At 42.2% G+C, this 23,803-nt stretch overlaps 1 protein-coding gene across 4 annotated transcripts in view; it reads right to left on the bottom strand.

The window, feature by feature from the left end:
- FAM120A (family with sequence similarity 120 member A) overlaps positions 1-23,803 on the bottom strand; it is a 117,869-nt gene that overhangs the window by 77,003 nt on the left and 17,063 nt on the right. For 3 of the 4 annotated variants that reach the window (XM_073352163.2, XM_073352162.2, XM_073352159.2), the window contains exons 3-5: positions 17,466-17,548; positions 1,237-1,365; positions 603-699 (exon numbers count right to left, since the gene is read on the bottom strand). In XM_073352163.2, the coding sequence (XP_073208264.1) occupies positions 603-699; positions 1,237-1,365; positions 17,466-17,548 (309 nt within the window). The remainder of the gene's footprint in view (positions 1-602; positions 700-1,236; positions 1,366-17,465; positions 17,549-23,803) is intronic. The other variant, XM_073352160.2, reaches the window with a different exon arrangement.

Genomic DNA, 23,803 nt, shown 5'->3' with positions numbered 1-23,803 from the left:
AGTAACCTTCCGAGTACCTGACTCTGCAACCTTAACATACTTTTAATCTAGCCCTTTATTTATTACAAAGGATATACAGTAAGCTGGGAGGAAAATGTTTTCCAAGTTACTTCAATAGTTTGGTCACATTTAGTACTTGCATATTCAAGTTTTGGTGGTAACAGTTAACTTAAACTATGAACACCACATCTGTGAAACATGTAATTTCAGTGTTTTTATTTCCTTATGTATACAAAGGAAAAATCTCTCAGATAAAACTGGGGAGAAGCAAGAACTCTGTTTTGTGAAAAAAGTATAGTACACCTATTTTCCTGCTGAAGTTGCTGACCAGTTTTCACTTGTTAACTGTTTAAGTATCCTGAATTAGACACTGTTTAGGATGAAAGATAATTAGTGTTGTTGCTGTAATCGAAACTCAATTTGGGGAATGAGCTCAACCTATTTTAAAAGAAATGAAACCACTGCAGTGAATACTGGGTTTTTAAAGGTAATCTGATAAAAAAATAGAGGTAATGAATATAAAGACAACTTCCTCAACATCGCTATCTTTTATTTAGGATTATCTCAGTCAGTTTTCTTATAAACAGGCTTTTGTTACTTACCTAGGTAATGTGGTAGATGAAATGGCATAGGTTTATTAGTCGCTGAATAATATGCAACTGCTCTCTTAAATCGAGTAACTTTGTCTTCTGTTCTAGACTAAAATAAAAAGTAAAACAGGCTTCGTAAACAAATATACCCATGTGACCTATACATCATGGCATAATATTGTAACATGCTTATCTATGCTACATCATACAATAATAAATATAATATCTATGGATCAACAAATTAACATCTTACTATGGCACATTGGAACAGAGAATTATTTTTAATAAGCATCATGGTGATTGAGTGGATACAAGATCCACTTTTATTAACAATCACCATAGGAACAAAGCATATTTCGAGCTTAGAAAAGCAAACTTTGTAAGTGTGGGCTCTTAATGACAATGAACATAAATAAAGCTAAAAGGTAAGGTGGAAAGAATGTAGTGTCATTTCAATAATCATGTACCCAACGATTAAGTGCAGACAGGAAAGTGGATTTCTTTTTAAAACTGCTGAATACTAAGTTTTGGAAATCAAGACATATACACACACAAGAAATATGAACTTTATTTGTTTTCAACAAAGATCCACAACACAATTTTAGGTGAACCAAACCCATGTATTTTTGTGTTAGCCCTACTTTACCTGTGAATGTTGAAAAACATCTTTTGCTATGGCATCCAAATCTGTGGTGTCCTGAATATTACGGACGTACTCAGCTACAGCCTTGATCACTACATCACAAGGTGGTAAAACTAACTGGTGTGCACGTACCTATAAAAACACATATTTGTTAACATCTAATAGGCTTAAGTAACTCCAGAAAAGCTCCAAGACATTTTAGCTTTGTAATTGAGGACTAGTCTGACGGACCATTATAAATATATAAAACACAAATTCCATGCTACAGGGCAGATTCAGAGTGTGTGGATTTCTTGTATTTCAACTTTTCTGCAGACTTTTTTTTTCCCCTTTGTGTTGCAAGGATAACCTTTAAAATTTGAAGTGATACAACAATACTTCTAGGCGGGTATTAATTGTCCCATACAATTCCATTAAATATTAGCTCTAAAACAATGATAGACATGTAAAATGTCAACAATTTCTAACTATTTTACTGCTTAACATTTTATTACTTAACATTTTAGAACAAATGCCCAGCTAGTGTGTTTTACACATTATAGTTACATTCATTTGAAGGATCTCTCCAAGGAACGTGGGTTCAAGTCTTTAAAAAATGCTCATTTAATTTTGACAAGGTTTGGTACTCAATTTACGAGTTTAAGAGGGACAAGCAGGAAAAAGCCTCGAGGGATAGGAAGATCTCCTTGGATACAGGAACTGAAACTCAGGAAGAGAAAAAAAAGATATCTTAGGGGGTGTATTTCTTGTTAATACCAAGACTGTGAAATAAATCCACATTTTATTTAAAGCTGCTTGAAAATGTCTTACTATTGGGGGGGGGGGGGGGGGAGAATAAGTAAGTTAGTAGAGACTTTTCCCTGAAATCTTCAAAACGTTTAATCAGATCTGGAGAGAAGAGAAGTCCACAGAATTTCATAAAATTCCCCATTGATTTCAAGTGGTCTCTCTGACTGCCTAGAATATATGGTAATCAGAAATATGACCATTCACATCTAATTTCTGAAGACTTTATTCTTTTTTATTATTATTTTTGTTTACACTGAGTACACCACAGTGAGCCTCCAAAGGTGGCTGGGATCCTGTAAGTGCTACTGTAATACAAATAATCAAAAAACCGCAATCACCAAAAGTTTAGGCTTAGTACACAAATGTCTGGATGGGATAAAGGACGTTCACTATTCGTAAAGGCAAAAGGAATTTTATTTCTTAATTACTAGAAGTGAAAATTCATGTTACCAGTTCTTAAAAATACAGGTGTGAGGCAAGAGATGATGACTAATTCAGAATTCAAGAAACAAGGTGAAACACTAAATAATAAATTGTGAACCACCCATTTACAACTGGTCGATGTGCCTAAGATTGTTCTGAAGAATTCTTCAGGCAATGCTAAGGCCTTAATCCTGTAAAGACTTTACTCATGTGCTTGACTTTAAGAATGTGTGTAAGGTTCTGCAAGTGTGGGGGAGCCTAAGTGATTTATTAGCCCAGTATATTTCAGCAGTCAGTTTCTCTCTTAGAAACTACACATTTACCTTTAAAAAAAAAAAAAAAGATTCTGACAGCACACAGAGAAAATTTTAAAAGCAGCCAGGCTCTTACGATCCTTAATATTAAGGGTTCTGTATTGCAATATACCTGAACTATACTCTTCACATGCAGCTTGTTATCACAAACTGGATTCCAGGTGATGGTAAAGACAAAGGATTTTTAAGCAAGTTATGTTGTACATAAAAATGAGTAAAGAGATGTGTTTGGCTGTCTAAAGTTCTCTCTCTCAGATGCGCGCTCATGCAGTCCGAAGGGGAGCACAGGATCTAGTCCAAGAGGCGAGTATAGCTGAACCACTCAGAAATAGTTGTCATAATGTACTTCAATGTAACATCTTTGTAGGGTGGAAATACCAAAGAAACCCACCATAGTAGCATTTAAGTTCAAAAAGGGAACACAAAAATGAAGCTAGTTAAACAGAAATTAAAAAGAACAGTCACAAGAGTGACAGGCCTGCAAGCTGCCAGGAAACTATTTAAAAACACCATAAGGGGTGTATACCACAAACAAAAAAACCCAGAAAGATGACCAAAAAATATCACCGTGGCTAAACAGAAGAGTAATAGAGGTGGTTAGAGGCAAAAAGGCATCCCTTACAAATTGGAAGTCAAATTCTATTAAGGAAAAAAGAAACAAGCATAAACTCTTGCAAGTCAATGTATACATTATATTTAAATTATAATTATTAAAAATTATAAAAAGTATAATTAGGTGGGCCAAAAAAAGAATTTGAAGAGCAACTAGCAAAAAAAAAATTAAGTATATCAGAAGCATGAAGCCTACCAAACAGTAAGTGAGACAACTGGATGATTGAGGTGCTAAAGAAGCAATCAGGGAAGACAAGGCCATTGCAGAGAAGCTAAATGAATTTTTTGCATAGGTCTTCACTGCAGAGGATGTAAGGGAGATTCCCAAATCAGACCAATTATTTTTAGACAAATCTGAGGAACTGTCTCAGATTGAGGTATCACAAGGAGGTGGTTTTGGAACAAACTGATAAATTAAACAGTAATACCAGGACCTGATGATATTCACTGAAGAGCTCTGAAGGAATTCAAATATGAAACTGCAGAACTTACAACTATGATATGTAACCTATCAGTTAAATCTGCCTTTGTATGAGATGACTGGAAGACTGCTAATGTAATGCCAACTTTTTAAAAAGGCTCCAGAGGTGATCCTGGCAATTACAGGACTGTAAGAATAACTTCAGTACAGGAGAAACTGGTCAAAAGAACAGAATCATCACACACACAGATGAACATGATACATTGGAGAAGAGTCAACACAACGTTTGTAAACAAAAATCATGCCTCACACATTGTTTCAATTCTTTGAGGGTGCCAACAAATATATGGACAAGGGATATATGTACTAGAACTTTCAGAAAGCCTTCGGCGGGGTCCCTCACCAAAGGCTGTTAAGCAAAGTAAGGAGTTATGCAGTAAAAGGGAAGGTCCTCTCATGGATCAGCAACTAGCTAAAAGATAGGAAAAAAGGATAGGAATAAACTCTTTTTTCACAATGCAAAGTGATAAATAGCATGGTCCACCAATCATCTGTATAGGGCCCAATGCTGTTCAACTTTTTAATAAATTATCCAGAAAGGCGGTTAACAGTGAGGTGGCAACATTAGCAAATGAGATTAAATTATACAAGATAGTTAAGTCCAAAGTTGACTGCAAAGAGTTACAAAGGGACTGCGGAAAACTGAGTGACTGGGCAACAAAATGGCAGATGAAATTCAATGTTGATAAGTGCAAAATACTGCACATTGGAAAGCATAATCCCAACTACACATGCAAAATGATGGGGTCTAAATTAGCTGTTGCCACTCAAGGAAGATCTTGGAGTATTGTGGAGAGTTCTCTGAAAACATCTGCTCACTGTGCAGCAGCAGTCAAAAAAGCAAACAGAATATTAGGAACTATTAGGTATGGGATAGACAATAAGACAGAAAATATTATAATGCCATTATATAAACCTGTAGTATGCCCACACCTTGAATACTGTGTGCAGTTATGATTGCCGTATCTCAAAAAAGATATTAGAATTAGAACAAAGAAGGGCAACAAAAATCAATAGGAGTATGGAACAGCTTCCATATGAGGAGAGAATAAAAAGACTTGGACTGTTCATCTTAGAAAAGAGAAGATTACAGTGGGGGGAGGATATGATAGAAGTTTCTAAAATCATTAATAGTTTGGAGAAAGCAACTATGGAAGTGTTACTTATCTCTTCACACAACACACGAACCAGGGATCACCCAATGAAATTAATAGGCTGCAAGTTTAAAATGAACAGAAGGAAGTACTTCAAACAACGCACAGTGTGAACCTGTGGAACTCATTGCCAGGGATGTTGTGAAGGCCCAAAGTATAATAGGATTTAAAAAACAATTGGATAAGTTCATGGAGCATAGATCCATCAAAGGCTATTAGTCAAGATGGTCAGTGACATGACCCCATGCTCTAGGCACCTCTAAACCTCTGGCTGCCAAAAGCTCAGACTGAATGACAGGGGATGGATCACTCTGCAATTGCCCTGTTCATTCCCTCTGATGCATCTGGCACTGGCAACTGTTGCAAGACAGGACACTGGACTAGATTGACCATTCTTCTGACCCAATATGGCTAGTCTTATGTTATCATCATATACTCTCACACATATGTATGGGAACCTGACATTGTTCATAGATTCACAGACTTTAAGGCCAGAAGGGACCATCATGATCATCTAGTCTGACCTCCTGCACATTGCAGGCCACAGAACCTCACCCATCCACTCCTGTAAGAGACTCCTAACCGCTGGCTGAGTTACTGAAGTTCTCAAATCATGGTTTAAAGACTTCAAATTACAGAGAATTCACCATTTACACTAGTTGCAACCTGCAAGTGACCCGTGCCCTATGCTGCAAAGGAAGGCAAAAATCCTTCAAGGTCTCTGGCAAAATTCCTTCCCTACCCCAAATATGGCGATCAGTTAGAGCCTGAGCATGTGGGCAAAACCCACATTGCTGAACCATACTAGACTAATACATCACTTTGGCTCCAATTTTGCAAGGATTTAGGTGCTTAAAGTTAAAACCTGGATAGAGAGGAGGGTGCTTTGAATTAACAATTGCCACTATCTCGTTTGCAAACTGGTGTGGTTTCTTTCTACTCCATTTAGACATCTCAGTGCAAACACAACAGGCTGCTCTTCCTGCACATTTAGTTGTCCCAATGTGTTCTGAAGAACATGCTTGGGCACTTGACTAAACGATTCAGAACTGGAGAATTTGTGATCTGTTTTTTCACTGTTTGAATGCCTCCCTATGTCTGTGATCCTAATGCCTGGGAATGTTATTTTCAACCATTCCTTTGAAAAAAAATGTGCACGACTCCTATATCCTAGGGCTTTTTGATTAGGTAAGGGACATTTGCTCAACGGATGGTCCCTCTCTCTGAAGTTTGCTACTTGGGTAATAAGGACCATAGATTTGTCTCTGGCCCATGCTGATGAAAGCTGTTCATGGAACTTGAAAGGATAGAGTAGGAGACTGCTCCAAGCCTTCTCATCAAAAGGAAAGACTCCCCACTGACTTCAATGGGCACTGGATCAGGCCCTCAGGGCATACTGAAATCCAGTTCCATGAGAACTTTGGTTCCAAGAAGGTCTGAGAAGCCAAGAGTAGCTTTAGACTGTGCAGCAAAAGATCCTCTCTCTGTATGAAAAAAACAAAGAAGAGATGGTATCACCACCACCCCCTGTGGCTCCTCCTCCACAATATCTAAGGGTAGCAATAATGTCAGAGTTCAGTGGAAACAGGGCAGAAAGCTTCTGTTGCTCTGTCATACGAAGGGAAAAGTTTCTGGGCTGTATTGGTCTGCTCATCTCCTTTGCATCATTCAGGTGTCACAAAGTGAGAAAACCAGCAAAGCTTCTCAGCTGGTGAGTCCCCTGACATAGAGGAGCCACAAACAGGTGTAGAATTTGGATAGCTGGCTCCTACATCAACCCTCACAGGGATAAGGCCATGGGTTAAGTAGACTGCACTCTGGAAATTCCCAGGGGCAAGCCCCTGGGAAACTCTGTTACCACACATACCTATACATATGTATGTGGGAGAACTTTAGGACAACCAACCCTTGGGGACCAGTACAAGCTGGTAGAGTTTAGAGCAGACATTAGTCTGCTCCAAAATCTGCAAAGATCCTGTCCAGAAAATCAGTGAGTTATGATCAACTCTCTACTGGTCCCCCACCTCCACTGCACCTTGCAGAGACTCTCTGTAGCAGAGAATGAACTTTCATCTCTGGTTAGGGCTGGGTAATCACCCTTAATATAGAGTGGAAGATCATCTTCTCTGGCAAAATTACTCTGCTTGGTTCCAGTCTCAGTTCCACCCTTGGAGTCAAAGAGAGAACCCCTGCCCGCCTCCCTCCTCTCCCAGCTCCATCTTCAATTCATCCAAGTAAAATCAGTGTTGAGGATTAAAATCCTTAAATAATAAACGCATGGTTGTCGCTCTTATGGCTTCTGAATAACCCTCCTGGACTAACCAAATTAAATTAGGAGGCAGTTACAGCCAGCTAGTCAAAGCATATTAATGCTTTCTAATTAAAAAAATATGGAAGCGAACATCAATGAGATAGATAGATGTTGTCGCCATTTCAGATTAAACAACAAGGTAACAATTACTAACACACCCATGTCAACATCTGTAGTACTAGGAGTCACTGAACAGTAAGTACTACTAACCTTGAAAGGATTTGTCCCAGAATTTTGCACCTTTTTTTTTTTTTTAAAGGACCATTACAGCAAAACTAATGCACATTCACCAACCTGTATACTCAAACAAAAAGGTTGGAAGTATCTGTGAATTGAATCCCCCTCTATTCTGTGTATTTCACTCTAGTGTAAGCACAAACATGGTGAAGAGTGGTTAAATATTTGATATACACAAGGGTAAACTTGGAACACAAACTGTATATGGGAGTCTGATACTGGAATCAGAATGGCACCTCTGCGGACAAAAAATGGATTCAGAAGCATTCATAGTACATTGATGCCATCTATTGGATACCAGAGGAAAAGCAGTTCTGAACCTAAGAACTAAAATCGGACACCGGAAAAACAGATCTGGTAACAGAACCAATCAAAAAGAAAATATGTAACCCTTATCCAACATCCACAACAAAAACCTGAGAAAAGATCTATTAACCATGTTCTCCAGCTGAGCCCAGTAGAGGGGGGTTGCTGTGATTGGAAAAAGCTACATAAGCTGCTAAGAGCTTTCCAAACATAATCCACTCCAGACCCAAAAACCTGTGAACCAACCAGAGTTATTGTAGTCCTTTATGGCACCAACTGTGCTAATCAGTAAATTGAACACTTTTTATTTTATGCTAATTACTTGAGTTCAGCACATCTGTTGTCCTCGTTCCTATGAGAAAGGAGGGATAGGGAGGAGTGTGTTTTAAATAGTTGCCCACACTTTAAGTGTTCTCTGCAACCCTCCTAGTAATGAGAAAAAATTCAAATTATTGCTTAAACTGACATCCATTTTTCTGCAATGCTTTCTTACAAATCTATTAGGCTGAGTGAAAGCAAGTGATCCATCTTTAATTCTATATAACTTCCAAAACACAGTAAATATTTAATAAACTTCAAGCACCCTGTTCAGACTCCAGAAATATTTAGTTCACAACACTGAGCATGCTCAGAAGCTTAATACAAGTACCTCAGCTGTGTAGTCATTCTGATGAGTAATTTGTTAACAAGTACTGAGAACTGGAGGACAGTTACTGTACGTCACAAACAGCTCACATGAGCATTTTTAACTGTCAAAATGAGAGCCCTTTATAAATACATACTGCAAATTTAGAGATGCCTGCAGATATCTGGATTTTATTTGAACAACCATCCAGTCTATATAAGGGGACAGGAAACAGTTACTTATACACAGTGCATCTAATATTTCAACAGCTTTTCAGAAAGAAATTTGAGAACAAAAAGTCAGATCTCTCTCAAAATATAAATATAAATAAAAGCGGTTTCCCAATCTTAGCAAAAAAGGTCAAGTTGCTTTGTTATGTACACCAAGAACCTTTTAAAACATCAATGTCATTTTCATTAGAATTCAAACTCTGAAATTTTATATTTTTAGATAAATTGTAAGACTTCTAAATACAAAGTTTATTAATAAAATACATTTAAAGAATACACTAGTTGAGAAGTTAGTAAACAGTAGAAGCAAAGAAAAATTAGGAAACGGTCTCAGCAGCAAAAAAATTAAAAATTTTAAATGGTTTAATACAAACCTATTTTTTATGATACTCTGAAAGTGTTTCAAAACAAAGGCATAAGCCTTGAAATCATAATCTACTAAATATTCATCAAGTGGTTTCTTCTCACCCAGATAAGGCCTCCTAAACAGGAGATATAGGGGAAAGAGGTTTTAAATGGAAAATATTTGGGAAGGGTCCTAGTTTCTTTTCCCATTGAAAACATAAAAGTTCACATAAGACCGGCCAGACCAAAGGTCCATCTAGCCCAGTGTCCTGTCTTCCAACAGTGGCCAGTGCCAGGTGTCCCAGCAGGAATGAACAGGTCATCATCAAGTGATCTATCCTGTCGCCCATTCTCAGCTTCTGGCAAACAGACAATAGGGATACCATCCCTGGCCATCCTGGCTAATAGCCATTGAACTTCATGAACTTATCTAGTTCTTTTTTGAACCCTGTTATAGTTTTGGCCTTCACAACATCCTCTGGCAAGGAGTTTCACAGGCTGACTGGGCGTTCTGAGAAAAAATACTTTCTTTTGTTTGTTTTAAACCTTCTGACTATTAATTTCATTTGGTGACTCATAGTTCTTGTGTTATGAGAAGGAGTAAATAACACTTCATTTACTTTCTCCACGCAAGTCATGATTTTATAGACCTCTATCGTATCCCTCCTTATCTCTTTTCCAAGGAAAAAAGTCCCAGTCTTACTAATCTCTCCTCAACTCCTCTTCACATTCCAGATTTGAAGAGAAAAGGAAAGTGCTCTTTTGGTACATTTTGGAAAGATTAAGAAGGGCGAGGAAACTAATTCTACATACACATTTCGTCAGAAATTGAGCCAGAATTCATCACCCCAAGTCCTGCAGCCATGAGATAAAAATGCATTACATCAGCATAATACACTTTATCCAAAAACAGTACCACAATATTTCCAATGTAACTACAGTACTATGATAATATTGTGGAAGCTAGTAACATCACACCTGGAGACTTGTAGTTTAGAAGCAGAACTGTAATCCTGGAACAGGTTTAATTTTCACCCTCTATCTGAAATCCATAAAAGTCCACAAAGGAAAGTTTCAGCATTTACTCTGTTGCTGCTGCCAGAGACAGGTATTCAACTTAATTTTATTCTAGAACTATTGGATGAAAGGAACTCGAACACTTGCCAGGACAAATGGTACAAGAAAATAATAAAACCACAAACTAAACCTGAATTTAATGTTAATGGGAATTATTTGTGGTAAATAACGGTATAGTACAGCAAAAATTCAGTGTTATAGGAAGTAATGCAGAGCAAATAATATTCCACAAAACATAAGGTCCGGATACAAGATTCTGTGATAAAGAAGAAGTTAATAAGCCATCTTTTGGAGGGGCTGAAAAACCGAAATCCTAACTACTTGTAGTAATTAATGATTCATTGAACTTTTGTAAGACTAGGGATGTTAATCTGTGTCTAGGCCTGAATTCATATTCTACCTATTTAAGTCCTCATATCATTTCAACTGGATTCAGGAGTCTTCACCTCCTGAACTACTGTTCAGTGTTCATGTGTTATGTTTCACTACAGCAATCCATTTGAATGGAGAGTGAGCAATGTATATCCACTTTATTTTTTAAGCCTAAAAATAAAAATTCTTTGCTCGTGTTTACAACCAAGTGGGTCCCAGAACATGTTCTAGGTACATGTTGAGCACCCATGAAGCACGTGTATGCTACTACTACCCCATGTCTTCAGCACCATGCTCTAAAGGTATGTCTACACCGTAGGGACTATACAAGCATCGTTACAGCATGGCAGCTAGGACAGCATAACCCTGTAGCGCAGATACAGCTCACACCAATTAAAGGGTTTTCTCCATCCATGTAGGAGCTCCACTTCCCAAAGTGACAGTAGCTATGTTGACGGAATTATTCTCCTGTGGACCTAGCTGCATCTACACTGGGGTTTAGGTCAGCATAGCTACATTGCTCAAGGGCATGGAGTTTTCACACCCATCACTGATGTAACTATATCAGCCTAAAATTTAAGTTTCAGAGTAGCAGCCGTGTTAGTCTGTATTCGCAAAAAGAAAAGGAGTACTTGTGGCACCTTAGAGACGAACAAATTTATTTGAGCATAAGCTTTCGTGAGCTACAGCTCACTTCATCGGATGCATTCAGTGGAAAATACAGTGGGGAGATTTGTTTCATGTTCTCTATGTATATAAATCTCCTCACTGTATTTTCCACTGAATGCATCCGATGAAGTGAGCTGTAGCTCACGAAAGCTTATGCGCAAATAAATTTGTTAATCTCCGAGGTGCCACAAGTACTCTTTTTTTTTAACATTTAAGTGTAGACCAGGCCTAACTGGCAGGAAGTTTACTCAGCCTGATTTCAGAGGTGAGAATAAGGGCTTGGGTACACTTACATTTTATAACACTCTAACTTGCTGGCTCAGGGCATGAAAAATCACACCCCTGAGCACAGCAAGTCCGAGCGCTTTAAAGCACTAGTGTAAACAGGCTCCCAGTACTCGGAGCTAATCCCCTCGTGGAGGTGGATTACCAGGAGCGCTCGCGTGCGACCACACTTGCACTTCAAAGCACTGCCGTGGGAGCGCTCCCGCGACAGTGCTTTGAAGTTTCCAGTGTAGCCATGCCCTAAGTGTCCTTTTCCTGAAGAGGAGGAAAAGGATTGAGAAGAGCATCTTTTCCAGCAGTAGAAAATGAAATCGGGAAATGAAGACCTCCCTCCGGTAGTTGAAAGAAAACCCTTGCTAGGGCCTATGGGGCGGGAAGAAGGCAGAGAAAAAAAGAGATGGGAAAAAACACTTCTACCAGAGAGAACTCTAAGAAGCTGTATGGAAAGCAATGCATGAGAAAGATCTTGTCGTGTTGCTAAAAATGAACTATGAGATGGAAGCAGAAAGGCAGATTAAGAAGACAGTGTCCTTTTTAAAATTGGTAGCCTTTAAAGTAAAGTGTTCCACAGGGGGGGTGAGAGGGAAAGAGTGCTTTACATCCTTCAGCAACAATCCTGTGGTTGCTCCAAAGGTAAAATGAGAAGGTAAACAAAAGTACCCAAAGTACAAAAACAATGAGGTATTCATATGGAATTTAAAAGGTATTTAAATATGATACAAAGAAAACATTTTCCCCCAAACATATGCTACACAATTTACCTACAAAACTCACTGACAAAAGATACCAAGACCAAAAATTTAGGCGGTTCAAAAAAAAAAAAAAAAAAAAATTAGACACTGATATGAATCAGGAGAAAGTTTAGTTTGATTTTTTCCCATACAGGAAATAAACCCACGTTTTAGTCACGTTTTTGGAGCTGTGCTCTGGCTCCGCTCCAGCTTCAGGCAAAAACCAGCAGCTCCACTGCTCCAGAGCTGCTCCGCACTCAAGCTCCGGGCTCTGCTCCAAAGCCCTAGTTTTAGTGCCTAAGCCAAACTCAAACTTACAGTGCATAAAAGAAATTTCCCCTATGGCTGGTTATTCCATATGTATGTGGTACTTGCCACTTTTAGAAATAGGATACTGCATTAGATAGAACAGTGTTCTGATCAGACATGGCAATACCCATGTTCCCAATCAAACAGGATAGGTCCATCAATGGCTATTAGCCAGGATGGGCAGGATTGGTGTCCCTAGCCTCTGTTTGCCAGAAGCTGGGAATGAGCAACAGGGGATGGATCACTTGATGATTACCTGTTCTGTTCATTCCCTCTGGGGCACCTGGCACTGGCCACTGTCGGAAGACAGAATACTGGGCTAGATGGACCTTTGGCTCTTCTGGGTCAGACTAGTCTTATGTTCAGCAGGGAGGTTTCTGGTCAGTTGAAGTTTGTTTGATTTTTCCTTTTTCTTTGGGGTGGTGGGGCAATTTCCCCCCAATCCTGATAGGTTTAGTTTAATGCTTGCTGCAAGTGAGAGGTACATCCTCTCCCTCACACTTCTCCATTCCATTAGAGCACTCCATGGAGAAACAAGCTACCAGGTTGTGAGCTCTCTCATTCTCTAGTTAGTAGGGAATAAGAAAGGGTTAAGGGTTCCCTTTTCAACACTTGGAGTGTTGGATGCTCAGGTTAGGGATAACTGAATTAAGATGCAACACACATGACCCTTGGTTTTCATGCATCTTTAATCTTTCCTGTCATCAAAGGGTGCAGTCAGAAATAGTCTACTTTGTCAGCTCTGTCATTTAGTGATTTTTAGATCACAAAATACCCCCTGAGAGGCCTTAATCCTAGCTCGTTGGAACCTGTCTGAAACTGAATCTACCAATCTTGGAGGCTGGAAGTGCATAACACCCATGGGTTCAGCTTTCTGAAGAGATATGACCAATTTACAGGATGATATGGAATATGTCAACCCAAGTAAGAAGAGTTGGGATTCCATGGAGATAAGGTTGTTTAAGAGAGACTCTTTTTACCCTAATTGAACATCTGACCAGGACCCTTAATCTGAAAGATGGAGATCTTGGAGAACCAAAAGGAGCTGTACCTTAGGAGCTCAATGCCCTTGTGTAGGACTTTTTTTTTTTTTTAAATCGTCGTTATTCCAAAATAGAATCCAACATCTCCAGGTAGATGAGACCACTCTCAAAATAGATTTCCAATGACCCATAAAGATTCAAATGGACTGTAAAGCAGGGATTATGCTCAGATAGTCATTATGCTCAGATAGTCATTTAGGCTGAACAAACAGCTATGGCTCTATTAAGGTAGTTACAGAAATTGTCATCAGGGAATATGTTTCATTTAGATTTCTTTTAGGTAAGGATATAACCTTTGTAATCAGTCTCTCTGCCTACTGAGCCCTGTGGCTGCAGACAGTTTGGTGAGCTGATCTCTAGAATTGCCTTAACTGGAGGACAATTTACCTCAGATTAGGATGGCAGATCTAGTATAGTTTTGCCAGATCCTCCCCTGGGGTCAATCCCTTCAGAAGCAAAGTAACAATGGGGCTAGGTTCTAGAACTACATTCCTTACAGACCTACAAGGAAACTGTCCTTCACTGGTGCCAAATTCTCCTGTATTGCCCAGTCCAGCTCATTCCAGGACAAAAAGATCAGTCAAGTGGAGGAAAAGGTGTCAATTCCCCTAATCCCAACTCAACATGAAGAGATGTGGATCTATATGCTCCATCCTCTAATCAAGTGATCATTCCGGCCTTTGCACAAAAAGGGCCCTTATTATGACTGATCACCGGGTGGTATAAATGTGTCTAAGGTACTCAGTAGTATTTGCATAGATAATAGCTCTTTTCTTCTCTATTTCCTCTGAAAGCTCTGTTCAAAAAGAAGTCTGTACCCAGTATTGTACCCAGTATATGCTAGATTACTCAATTTAAAAACATGTAGTAGTATGATTCCAGCCTTCTTGGGCAGGCACTGTGGCTGAACTCTCTCTCACCATGTCTAGCGGTTTCTGTCCCTTCTCAACCTAAAATCAGTTTCCTGCTCCAGGTGCCATTAAGGAAGTCATTGCTCTCTATCGATTAGCAGGATGCTTAATCTCATTCATTCCAAACTTGATTATTTATCTGTAGCACTGAAAGCGTGCCAGGCACTTTACAAACACTAACAGCCAAAGCTCTTGCCCTGAAGGGCTTATGGTCTAAATAGTTCCTTTGTGGCAGCAATAGCAGTTCAGATCTCTTCCCTTTAAACGAACCACAACACTCCACACCTTTTCCAAAGGGGAAGGTGGTTCTTGCTGTGGCCCTCTGCAGGGCAAGGCTTTTTGTTCACTTGCCTCTAGCTGACTGAATGAGGGCAAAGTCAGAACAGCAAGGTTCAAACCTTCTAGAAGTGAACAGCTAGCAACAGAGCCAAGAGAAGTTGGGGGCTCTCTTTTCTGAGAATTTTACTGCTTGGAGTTTTGATTCCTCTCCTTTGTCTCCACAAATTATTGCTCAAGACACTTCTAATTGAGTTGGTTTAGCCAGTTAACCCTTTGAAAAAGGGCAAAAAGTTTATTCTACCTTTGCTTTTCCCCACCTCACCCTGCTAATTCTTGGGCACACTGAAAAGTGCAATTATTAAATGTTATCCAACAACATTGGGTGCTTGTTTTGCCTCCATTCCATGCTTCTGTGTGGGCTGATAAGTAAAGCTTCATTTTTTATAGCACTATTACTTTGCTACTGCATAATAAAAAGGGCAGAGAATGTCACAAAGAAAACAACTCAAGGGACCCTAATTTATCAAGTCTCTGTTTTTCTTGATAAAAAACCCAGTCCTAGTTTTCTGAAGTGCTGAGGCACTCCAACTTAAGTCAAAGGAAGTCAAGGTAACCAGCACCTCAAAAAAAAAAAAAGTCACCACACAGTTTTCACATTGTTAAAATGATGGGAAATTTTCTAAATCCCAAATTTTCTTGGGAGGGAATGAGAAGTCCCTACTTCTTGCAGCTATAGGGGGTGCAAAATAATCAAATTCCTAGTGACCATAAACTGATGCCAAAAAAACCTGAGCTCCCAAGCTGAATCCAGATATAGTGATCTGATTTGGAATCACAGCACCTTCCAACTTCCAGCATCGGACAGAGAGACCAGGCTTTTCACCAAGGTCATTGCTCCAAGACCTAGACAGTGCCTAGCCCCTCTCCCCACTCATTTTATTAAGTCTATGGCTTGCAGATGTGCCTGGCAGGGCTGGTTGGTTGGTTTTTGTAGTGTCTGGAAAAAAATAAATTCTGTGTTTTGTTTTTGCGACACCTGCAGTTAACCAAAAACCCACTACTCCCAGCGCTGCAATGACATCACTGGTGCTACTATGTCAAATGGAACTAAAGATGTTAAGCCATGTTAAGTTAGTTCTCTTGGAAACTCAGGAAGGCAATATCTGTCAAATGGAAAAGCAAAAAAGCAGTTGAGAGAAACTGAAGAGTAAAAAAGTTGTTGGTTTTTTTAGGAAGTATCTGACTGGGGTCTTTTAAATAAAGAATAAAGTGAATTTAAAAACAAACAAGGCAGAATACATCTTAATTAAAATATTTTGTTTTCATAATAATCAAGTGAAATTTAGCATATATTTGGCAAGTATCTTAAGGAACATGACTGTGGTCATATTCTTCAAAGCCATATTCTGAATTGGCTATTTTGATCTTTGAGTAATGTTATACCTGTAAACCAGCTCCCACTGGTGGATATCGGGGATCTCAAACAAAAAGGAAAATCCCTATGCCTCTTTAAATAAGAAAACAAAGATGTATTTGTACAACTCTGAGGATTTCTCTTCCACTAAACTAACTACCGATTCCACTTTTTTCCATTCTCTGGACTCCATCACAGAATGATCCTTTCATGGATGAATAACCGTCCCTAATAATCTATCTAAAGAGATGGAGAAGGGTTTTGTGGGTCTCTGATGGTTTCCCAAGAACGGTTTAAGAACCAGTAGACTAAAAGATTATTCTGAAGAGACAGGAATCCCTCTCTTCCTCCCCTAAACTTTTCAGCTTAATACCTGAATTGGGAGCCTTAAATCTGTCTCCAAATTTAAATTTCTAAATTAAGCTTTAGCTTGAAAAGTGCTCCACCACCTCCACATTTAGCCGGGATGGCAAAGAAAATGACTGTTTCCCTTACAAGTGCCGCTGCTACCTCTCTTGCAGTGGCAAGTCAAAAGTATTACTTTATCACCCGGCCCCAGTTTTCAAGAGACAAAAAGCAACTTTTTGGGTGTGATTTTTTTTTAAATGGATTTTCATTTAAAGTTGCCTGGCTCTTTTTTTCAGGCTATACTTGATGCAAAAAAAGCCAGGCAATTTTTAACGGAAAATGTAGGTCAGAAAGTTGAGTGCTTAAGCTGTAAAGTTCAGGACAGGGGAAAAGTTAAGTAAACTGGGGTAAAGAGGAGGAAAGAGTGACAGTTCTGAACTACTGCCATGATTCCATCTCCCAGTGAACCCAGCTGCCCTTTCAGCAGCAGTTTTTGGCTTACTACTATTTTTAACTCTCAGAAGAAAAAGGTTCTTAAGTTAGTATTTAACAGAAAGTAAGCATTAAACCGGTCACTGAGCCATGAATTGCTACAGACAGGACAGCCAAACTCATGGGAAATCAGAGGGATTAGACATCTAAGAAATTTTAAAAGGTTTTTTAAAATTACATACAAAATTTTAAATATACTGTATTACAGATAAGGGGCCAATTTTAGCATTGAGGTAAATGACAGTGAAAGTAGGTAATTAAAAGGTGTGCAGACTAAAGTACCATACCTTGCACCAAATTGTCATTAGAAAGCTATTGCTGTATTTCTCAGGAGCTGAAAGTACCTGGTCTTCATTATTGTACCTCAAAAAGCACCTAAGGTGTGAATCAGCTGCCTATGAAGCATATACTGCTGTGGTCTGTTGCTATAATGGACTATAATGTTTAATTGCTAAAAATCAGATTAGGTTTGTACCTTAAGTGAGGCTAGTGGATGTTCTGGACCAAGTAAACTCCAATGAAAGGAAGCCAAATCTTCATCAGGAAGAATGTGATTACCTAGAATATACAACATGCAGAACTTTAAAAAAAAAAAGTACACCTTTAAAAACCAAACACTTTGTATAAACTGATTCTGCAGCAAAACTGATTGATGCAGCAAAGCAGATTTGCAGTCAAACCCAAATACACGTAGGTTTATCCTAGGGAGCAGGGGAGGAATTAAGTTTGTAAACAAAAATCTATTATTTCATAAAGCCTAATTAAAAAAACGGTTACCTACCTTTCGTAACTGTTGTTCTTTGAGATGTGTTGCTCATGTCCATTCCATTCTAGGTGTGCGTGCGGCCATGCGTGCAGTCGGAGATTTTTGCCTTAGTGGTATCCCTAAGGCCAGTTGTGGCGCCCCCTTGAGTGCCACACTCATGCAGCGGTATATCAGGCGTCGTTGGCCTTACACCCGCTCACTCAGTTCCTTCTTGCCAGCAACAGAGGGGTAGGAGAGTGAGTAATGGAATAGACATGAGCAACACATCTCAAAGAGCAACAGTTACAAAACGTAGGTAAACATTTTGTCTTCTTTGAGTGCTTGCTCATGTCAATTCCATTCTAGGTGACTCATAATGTACCAATGGAGTACCAATGGAGGTGGGCTCAGAGTTCACGGTCTTGCAGCTTTCAGCACTGCTCTGCCAAAGCCAGCGTCGTCTCGATCTTGTTGGGTAAACACAACATCAGATGGGAACATGTGGACAGATGACCAGATAGAGGCCCTACAGATCTCTTGGATTGGTACCTGTGCCAGGAAGGATGCTGACAATGCTCATACCCTACTCAAGTGTGCTATCACGATCACCGACAGAGACACCCTCACCACCTTACAGCAGTAGCAGATGCAAGCCGTGACCCAGGATGAAATCCTCTGAGCAGACAGTGGGCGACCTTTCATTCGGTCTGCCACCGCAATGAACAACAGCGTTGACTTACGGAATGGCTTTGTTCTATCTATGTAGAAAGCCAGCGCCCTCCTGACGTCCAGGGTGTATAGCCTGCGCTCCTCATCTGATGCATGAGGCTTTGGAAAGAAGACAGGTAAAATATATGTCCTGGCCCATATGAAACTGGGAAATTACCTTGGGCAGAAACACTGGGTGCAGTCGCAGCTGGACCTTATCTTTGTAGAAGACTATAGGGCAGCTCCGAAGTAAGCACTCTAATCTCAGACACCCTGCAGGCCGATGTTATCATGACCAGGAATAATACCTTCCAGGAGAGAAGCAGGAGAGAGCAGGAAGCCAACGGCTCAAAGGGAGGCCCCATGAGCCTTGACAGCATGACATTCAGGTCCCGGGAGGGGACGGGATCCTGGATGTGCGGGCAGAGACGCTCCAGACCTTTCAAAAACCTTTGTAACCAGGTTGCTGTCATGTCGTGAACGAAGATTGACCTGCCTTGGAACAGAGGAAGGAAAGCCGAGATAGCAGCCAGGTGGACCTTGATCAATGACAGGGACAAACCTTGGAGTTTGAGGTGCAGCAGATAATCCAGGATCTCTTGCAGAGGGGCCTGCTTGGTCCGAATACACAGTTATGAGGCCCAGCACGTGAACCTTTTTCATTTGACCAGGTAAGTCACTCTGGTAAAAGGCTTCCTGCTACCAGACAAGTCCTGCTGGACATGTGCCGAGCGAGCCCATCCGACTGCACTTAGCCATGCAGTAGCCAAGCCATCAAGTGCAGCGCCACCTGGTTCGGATGCAAAAGGCTACCGTGGTTCTGGGACAGCACATCAGGTCAGAGGGGAAGCTGCAGCACAGCAGCTACTGAAAGGCTCAGCAACATGCCGAACCAATGCTTGCAAGGCTACGTAGGGGCTTTTAGGATAATTCCTACCCTGTCTTGCTTGATCTTCACAAGGACCCTGTGAATCAATGGCACTGGCAGGAAGGCATACATCAGCACCCCTGACCAAGGAATGAGAAAGGCATCTGACAATTAGCCCCGGTCCATCCCTCAGACTGAACAGAACATGTGGCATTTTTTGTACTGCCTGGACACGAACAGGTCCACCTAGGGAGTCCCCATCTCTGGAAGATTATGCTGACCACCTCTAGATGGAGGGACCACTCGTGGCAAGATAAGAAAGTCCTGCTGAGGTGATCCGCCAGGACATTCCTGGTTCCAGGCAGGTGCGCAGCTATCAGATGAATGGCATGCTGCACATAAAAATCCCAAAGGCAGAGAGCTTCTTAACAAAGGGCCAAAGACCTGGCACCGTCCTACCTGTTGATGTAATACATCACGGCAATGTTGTCCATCAGGACCTGCACTACCTTGTCCTTCAGGTGGACCAAGAAAGCCTGGCAGGCCAGATGAACCGCTCTAAGCTTCCTGACGTTGATGTGGCGGGCCAGATCTTCCTGCAACCAGCAGCCCTGGGTGCTCAGCTCATCCAGGTGGGCTCCCCAGCCCAGGTCCGAAGCATCGGAGACCAGGGTCAGAGACAGGGATGGGATTGTTAAGGGAACTCCCTCCAACACCAACTCAAGGTCCAAACACCAATCCAGGGACGTAGATGGACTCTAGACACGTTTTCAGAGCCAGAGATGGAGCCAAGCAAGGCTGACCACGTACATACATGTGGCTGTTAGGATATAGATATTCAGGCCTGTCTGTAAAGGCCTATACTCTAAGAATTTAGGTGTATTCTTATCACTTGGCTAGTGATAGAGGTATAAAAGAAAGAATCAAAATCACTGTCTGCTGGTGTAAGGGCCTTCTCTTACTGTGACAGTCTGAGGCCCTGTTCTTAGGCTAAGGCCTTTGGCTAAGCAGCAGAGGCAGCCATAAGCTGGGAAGCGACCGGTCACCTCCTCACATTCCAAACTAGTCACATTGAAAGAAGGTGCTATTGGGCTGTTAGGCACTATCAGGACAGGATTGTGTTCCTATCACCTCCAGAGAAAGGGAAGTGCCTAGAAAATGTAAAAGGAAACTTAGTTTGATAGCATCCTGTCTGGCAAGAACTCACTTATCAATAGCTGGGATGTGAAATCCTCACTTCTGTATTGTTTTGTCATTATAGTTCCTACTTTGCTGTTGTTTGTCTGTATAATCTCTGTCTGGTTCTGTGATTGTTCCTGTCTGCTGTATAATTAATTTTGCTGGGTGTAAACTAATTGAGGTGGTGGGATATAATTGGTTACATAATCATGTTACAATATGTTAGGATTGGTTAGTTAAATTTCAGGAAAATGATTGGTTAAGGTATAGCTAAGCAGAACTCAAGTTTTACTATATAATCTGTAGTCAATGAGGAAGTGACTGGGGTGTGGGTGGGCATGTGGGTGTGTGAGATGGGAACAGGGAATGGGGGTAAGAAAATTGGAATCATGTTTTGCTAAAGGGGGAAATGGGAACAGGGAATGGGAGTAAGGAAGTTGGAATCATGTTTGGCTAAGGGTAGGAATGGGAACAGGGACACAGGTGTAAGGCTCTGTGGTGTCAGAGCTGGGAAGGAGGATACTAAGGAAGGAAACTGGAATCATGCTTGCTGGAAGTTCACCCCAATAAACATCGAATTGTTTGCACCTTTGGACTTCGGGTATTGTTGCTCTCTGTTCATGCGAGAAGGACCAGGGAAGTAAGTGGGTGAAGGAATAAGCCCCCTAACAGTGGCCATGTGACCTAACAGCCGCAGGCAGGTGTGAGCCATGGTGAGCGGGTGGTTCTTACCATGGGAGATCAGGTCCAACATGGCCTAAAGATGCATTTCCGAAGTAAAGCTCTGGCTCGCGTGGAGTCAAGAACCACCCCAATGAACTGGACAGGCTACTGGAATGAACTATGGACTGGAATGAACTATTCGCTGGACAGGCATTAAGGAGGATTTTTTCTCGTTTATTAACAGGACCAGGTTGCGGCAGGTGGAAGGTACCAGATCGAGGCTCCTCTACACTTGCTCGCAAGACCTGCCCTTGATGAGCCAGTTGTCGAGGTACAGGAAGACCTGGACCCCTCGATGTCTCAGGTAAGCAGCCACTGGCGCCATACACTTTGTGAACACCCTTGGGGCTGATGAGAGGCCAGAGGGCAGTGCCATGAATTGAAAACGGCGTCCGCCCACTACGAAATGCAGGAAATATCTGTGACCTTGGAATATGGAAATATGCAACCTTCCAGCTGAGGGCGGTGTACCAGTCTCCCAGATCCAGGGAGGGGAAGATGGAGGCCAGGGAGACCATGCAAAACTTCAACTTTCTAAGAGAACTGTTGAGGCGACGCAGGTCCAGAATGGGTCTGAGGCCCCCTTTTGCTTTCGGAATTAGGAAGTAGAGGGAACAGAACCCTTTCCCTTCATGTCCCGAGACACCTCCTCCACCGCCCCAAGGTGCAGGAGGTTCTTGATCTCTTGGATGTGGAGTTGCTCATGAGAAGGGTCCCTGAAGAGGGACGGAGAAAAGGGGGGTTGGGAGGGAGAGGCAGTCGAAAATTGTAGGGTATAGCCCCAAGATACTATGTCCAGCACCCAGTGGTCAGAGGTGACCTGCGACCAGGCCAAATGGTAGGGATGAAGACGATCGAGGAAAGAATGAGGTGAATCCGGGGAATTGACTGGGGCATCACTCTTGAGCGCACCTTCAAAACGAGTGCTTCTGGTCCCCGGGATGCTTCGCCGGACTGGGCTGTGCAGGTGAGCGGGAGGAGGAAGGGCAGTGACGACTAAAGCTTGTGTCTCTATCCCTTCTCCTTGCAGGCCCCTGATGAGGCTTCCACGGCCTTGGCAATGGGGTGGGGGTGAAGGAACTGCTTCTGTGCAGACTGCGGCATATGCATGCTCGGCGAGTGAAGGGTGGCCCAAGTGTCCTTTAACCCATGCAGCCTCCCATCAGTCTGCTCTGAAAAGAGACCATTCCCATCTAATGCGAGGTCCTGGATAGAGGTCTGCATCTCTTGGGACAGGACAGCGGTCTGAAGCCAGGAGCTGTGCCTCATGACCACCACAACCATCCTAGCCGCTGAGTCCACCATGTCCCATGCCATCTGGAGAGAGCACCTAGCCGCCACAGTGCCCTCCTCCACCAGGGTGCCAAATTCCTGGGCCAGAGGGAGGGACTCCTTGAACTTACGGAGGGAGTCCCACAAGTTAAAATTGTATCTGCCCAAGAGTGCCTGATGGTTCACCACTCAGAATTGCAGGCTGGCTGTTGAATACATTTTTCTCCCAAAAAGGTACAGTCGTTGGCCTCTATTTTTGGGAGCTGAACTAGTGTGCCCCTGCTTGTCCTATTCGGTGGCTGCCGAGATAACCAGCGAGCCCAAAGGTGGGGGGTACAAAGGTACTCAAACTCCTTGGCCGGGACAAAGTACCTCTTTTCGGCCCTTTTGGAGGTGGGAGGGATGGACAATGGGGTTTGCCAGAGGGATCCTGGCAATGTTCAGAACCCAGTCATGCACTGGTAGGGCAACACGTGCCAGGATGAAGGCTGAGAGGACACTGAACAAGATGTCCACCTGCTCAGCCATCTCTTCCACCTGTAGGCCCAAATTCTCGGCCACCTGTCGAAGCAGGGCCCGGTATTCCTTAAAATCGTCCGGGAGGCTGGCCCTCAAGGGTCCCATGACCGCCTTGTGTGGGGATGAGGACGAAGACTGTACCACCGGGGGAGGCTCAAGTGCATTATCCCCCAAGGGGAAGGGGGATTTTGGGGTGGGTGTTGTCTCCACTACCCCGACCTCAAGCGGGTCTCATGCACCAAGCCCGGTGCAGTCAGTGCTGCCAGCTGTTGCTCCAAGGCAGCGGCAGATGAGCGGTGCGAAGGGGGCATCGTCATCACTAGCATGCCCCAAGCACTCCAATAAGGTCACTGGCCGTGCTGCCAAGGCAGCACTGTAGACTTTGATGTGGCCTCAGGTGCCCATTCACACCGACGGGGTCTTGGTGAAGGGCTGAACGGCCCTTCTGTGCTGGAGGAATCCCTTTCCGGTGACCACTGTGGAGCTGTCAACCCGTGTCTGCCCGCCAACCATCGCCACCGGAGACCAGTGTTTGGAGTGAGGATTGGTGCCAGTATCAAGGGGACTGGTGCCAGGTGGAATATGGCAAGCTCCAGAGGATCTGGGTCACGACACTAGAGATCTGCGGTGCAGAGATGGAGAACGCTGCCTTGTCTTGTGGGATCGCTGGTGCTCCACTGCCCCCAAAGGGCTCTTAGCAGTTGCTTGCTATCTTAAGGAGCCTTTCCCACTTCCTGCAGCACGCATGGTGCCAGGGGAAGCTTCTGCTCTCTCAGTGCCAGGAGAGCTTGGGAAGGCA

Source organism: Lepidochelys kempii, chromosome 7 (genome assembly GCF_965140285.1).
Source record: "Lepidochelys kempii isolate rLepKem1 chromosome 7, rLepKem1.hap1, whole genome shotgun sequence".
Lineage (NCBI taxonomy): Eukaryota > Metazoa > Chordata > Testudines > Cheloniidae > Lepidochelys > Lepidochelys kempii.
Note: the sequence above shows the minus strand (reverse complement) of the source record. Positions and strands in the feature narration are given on the sequence as shown.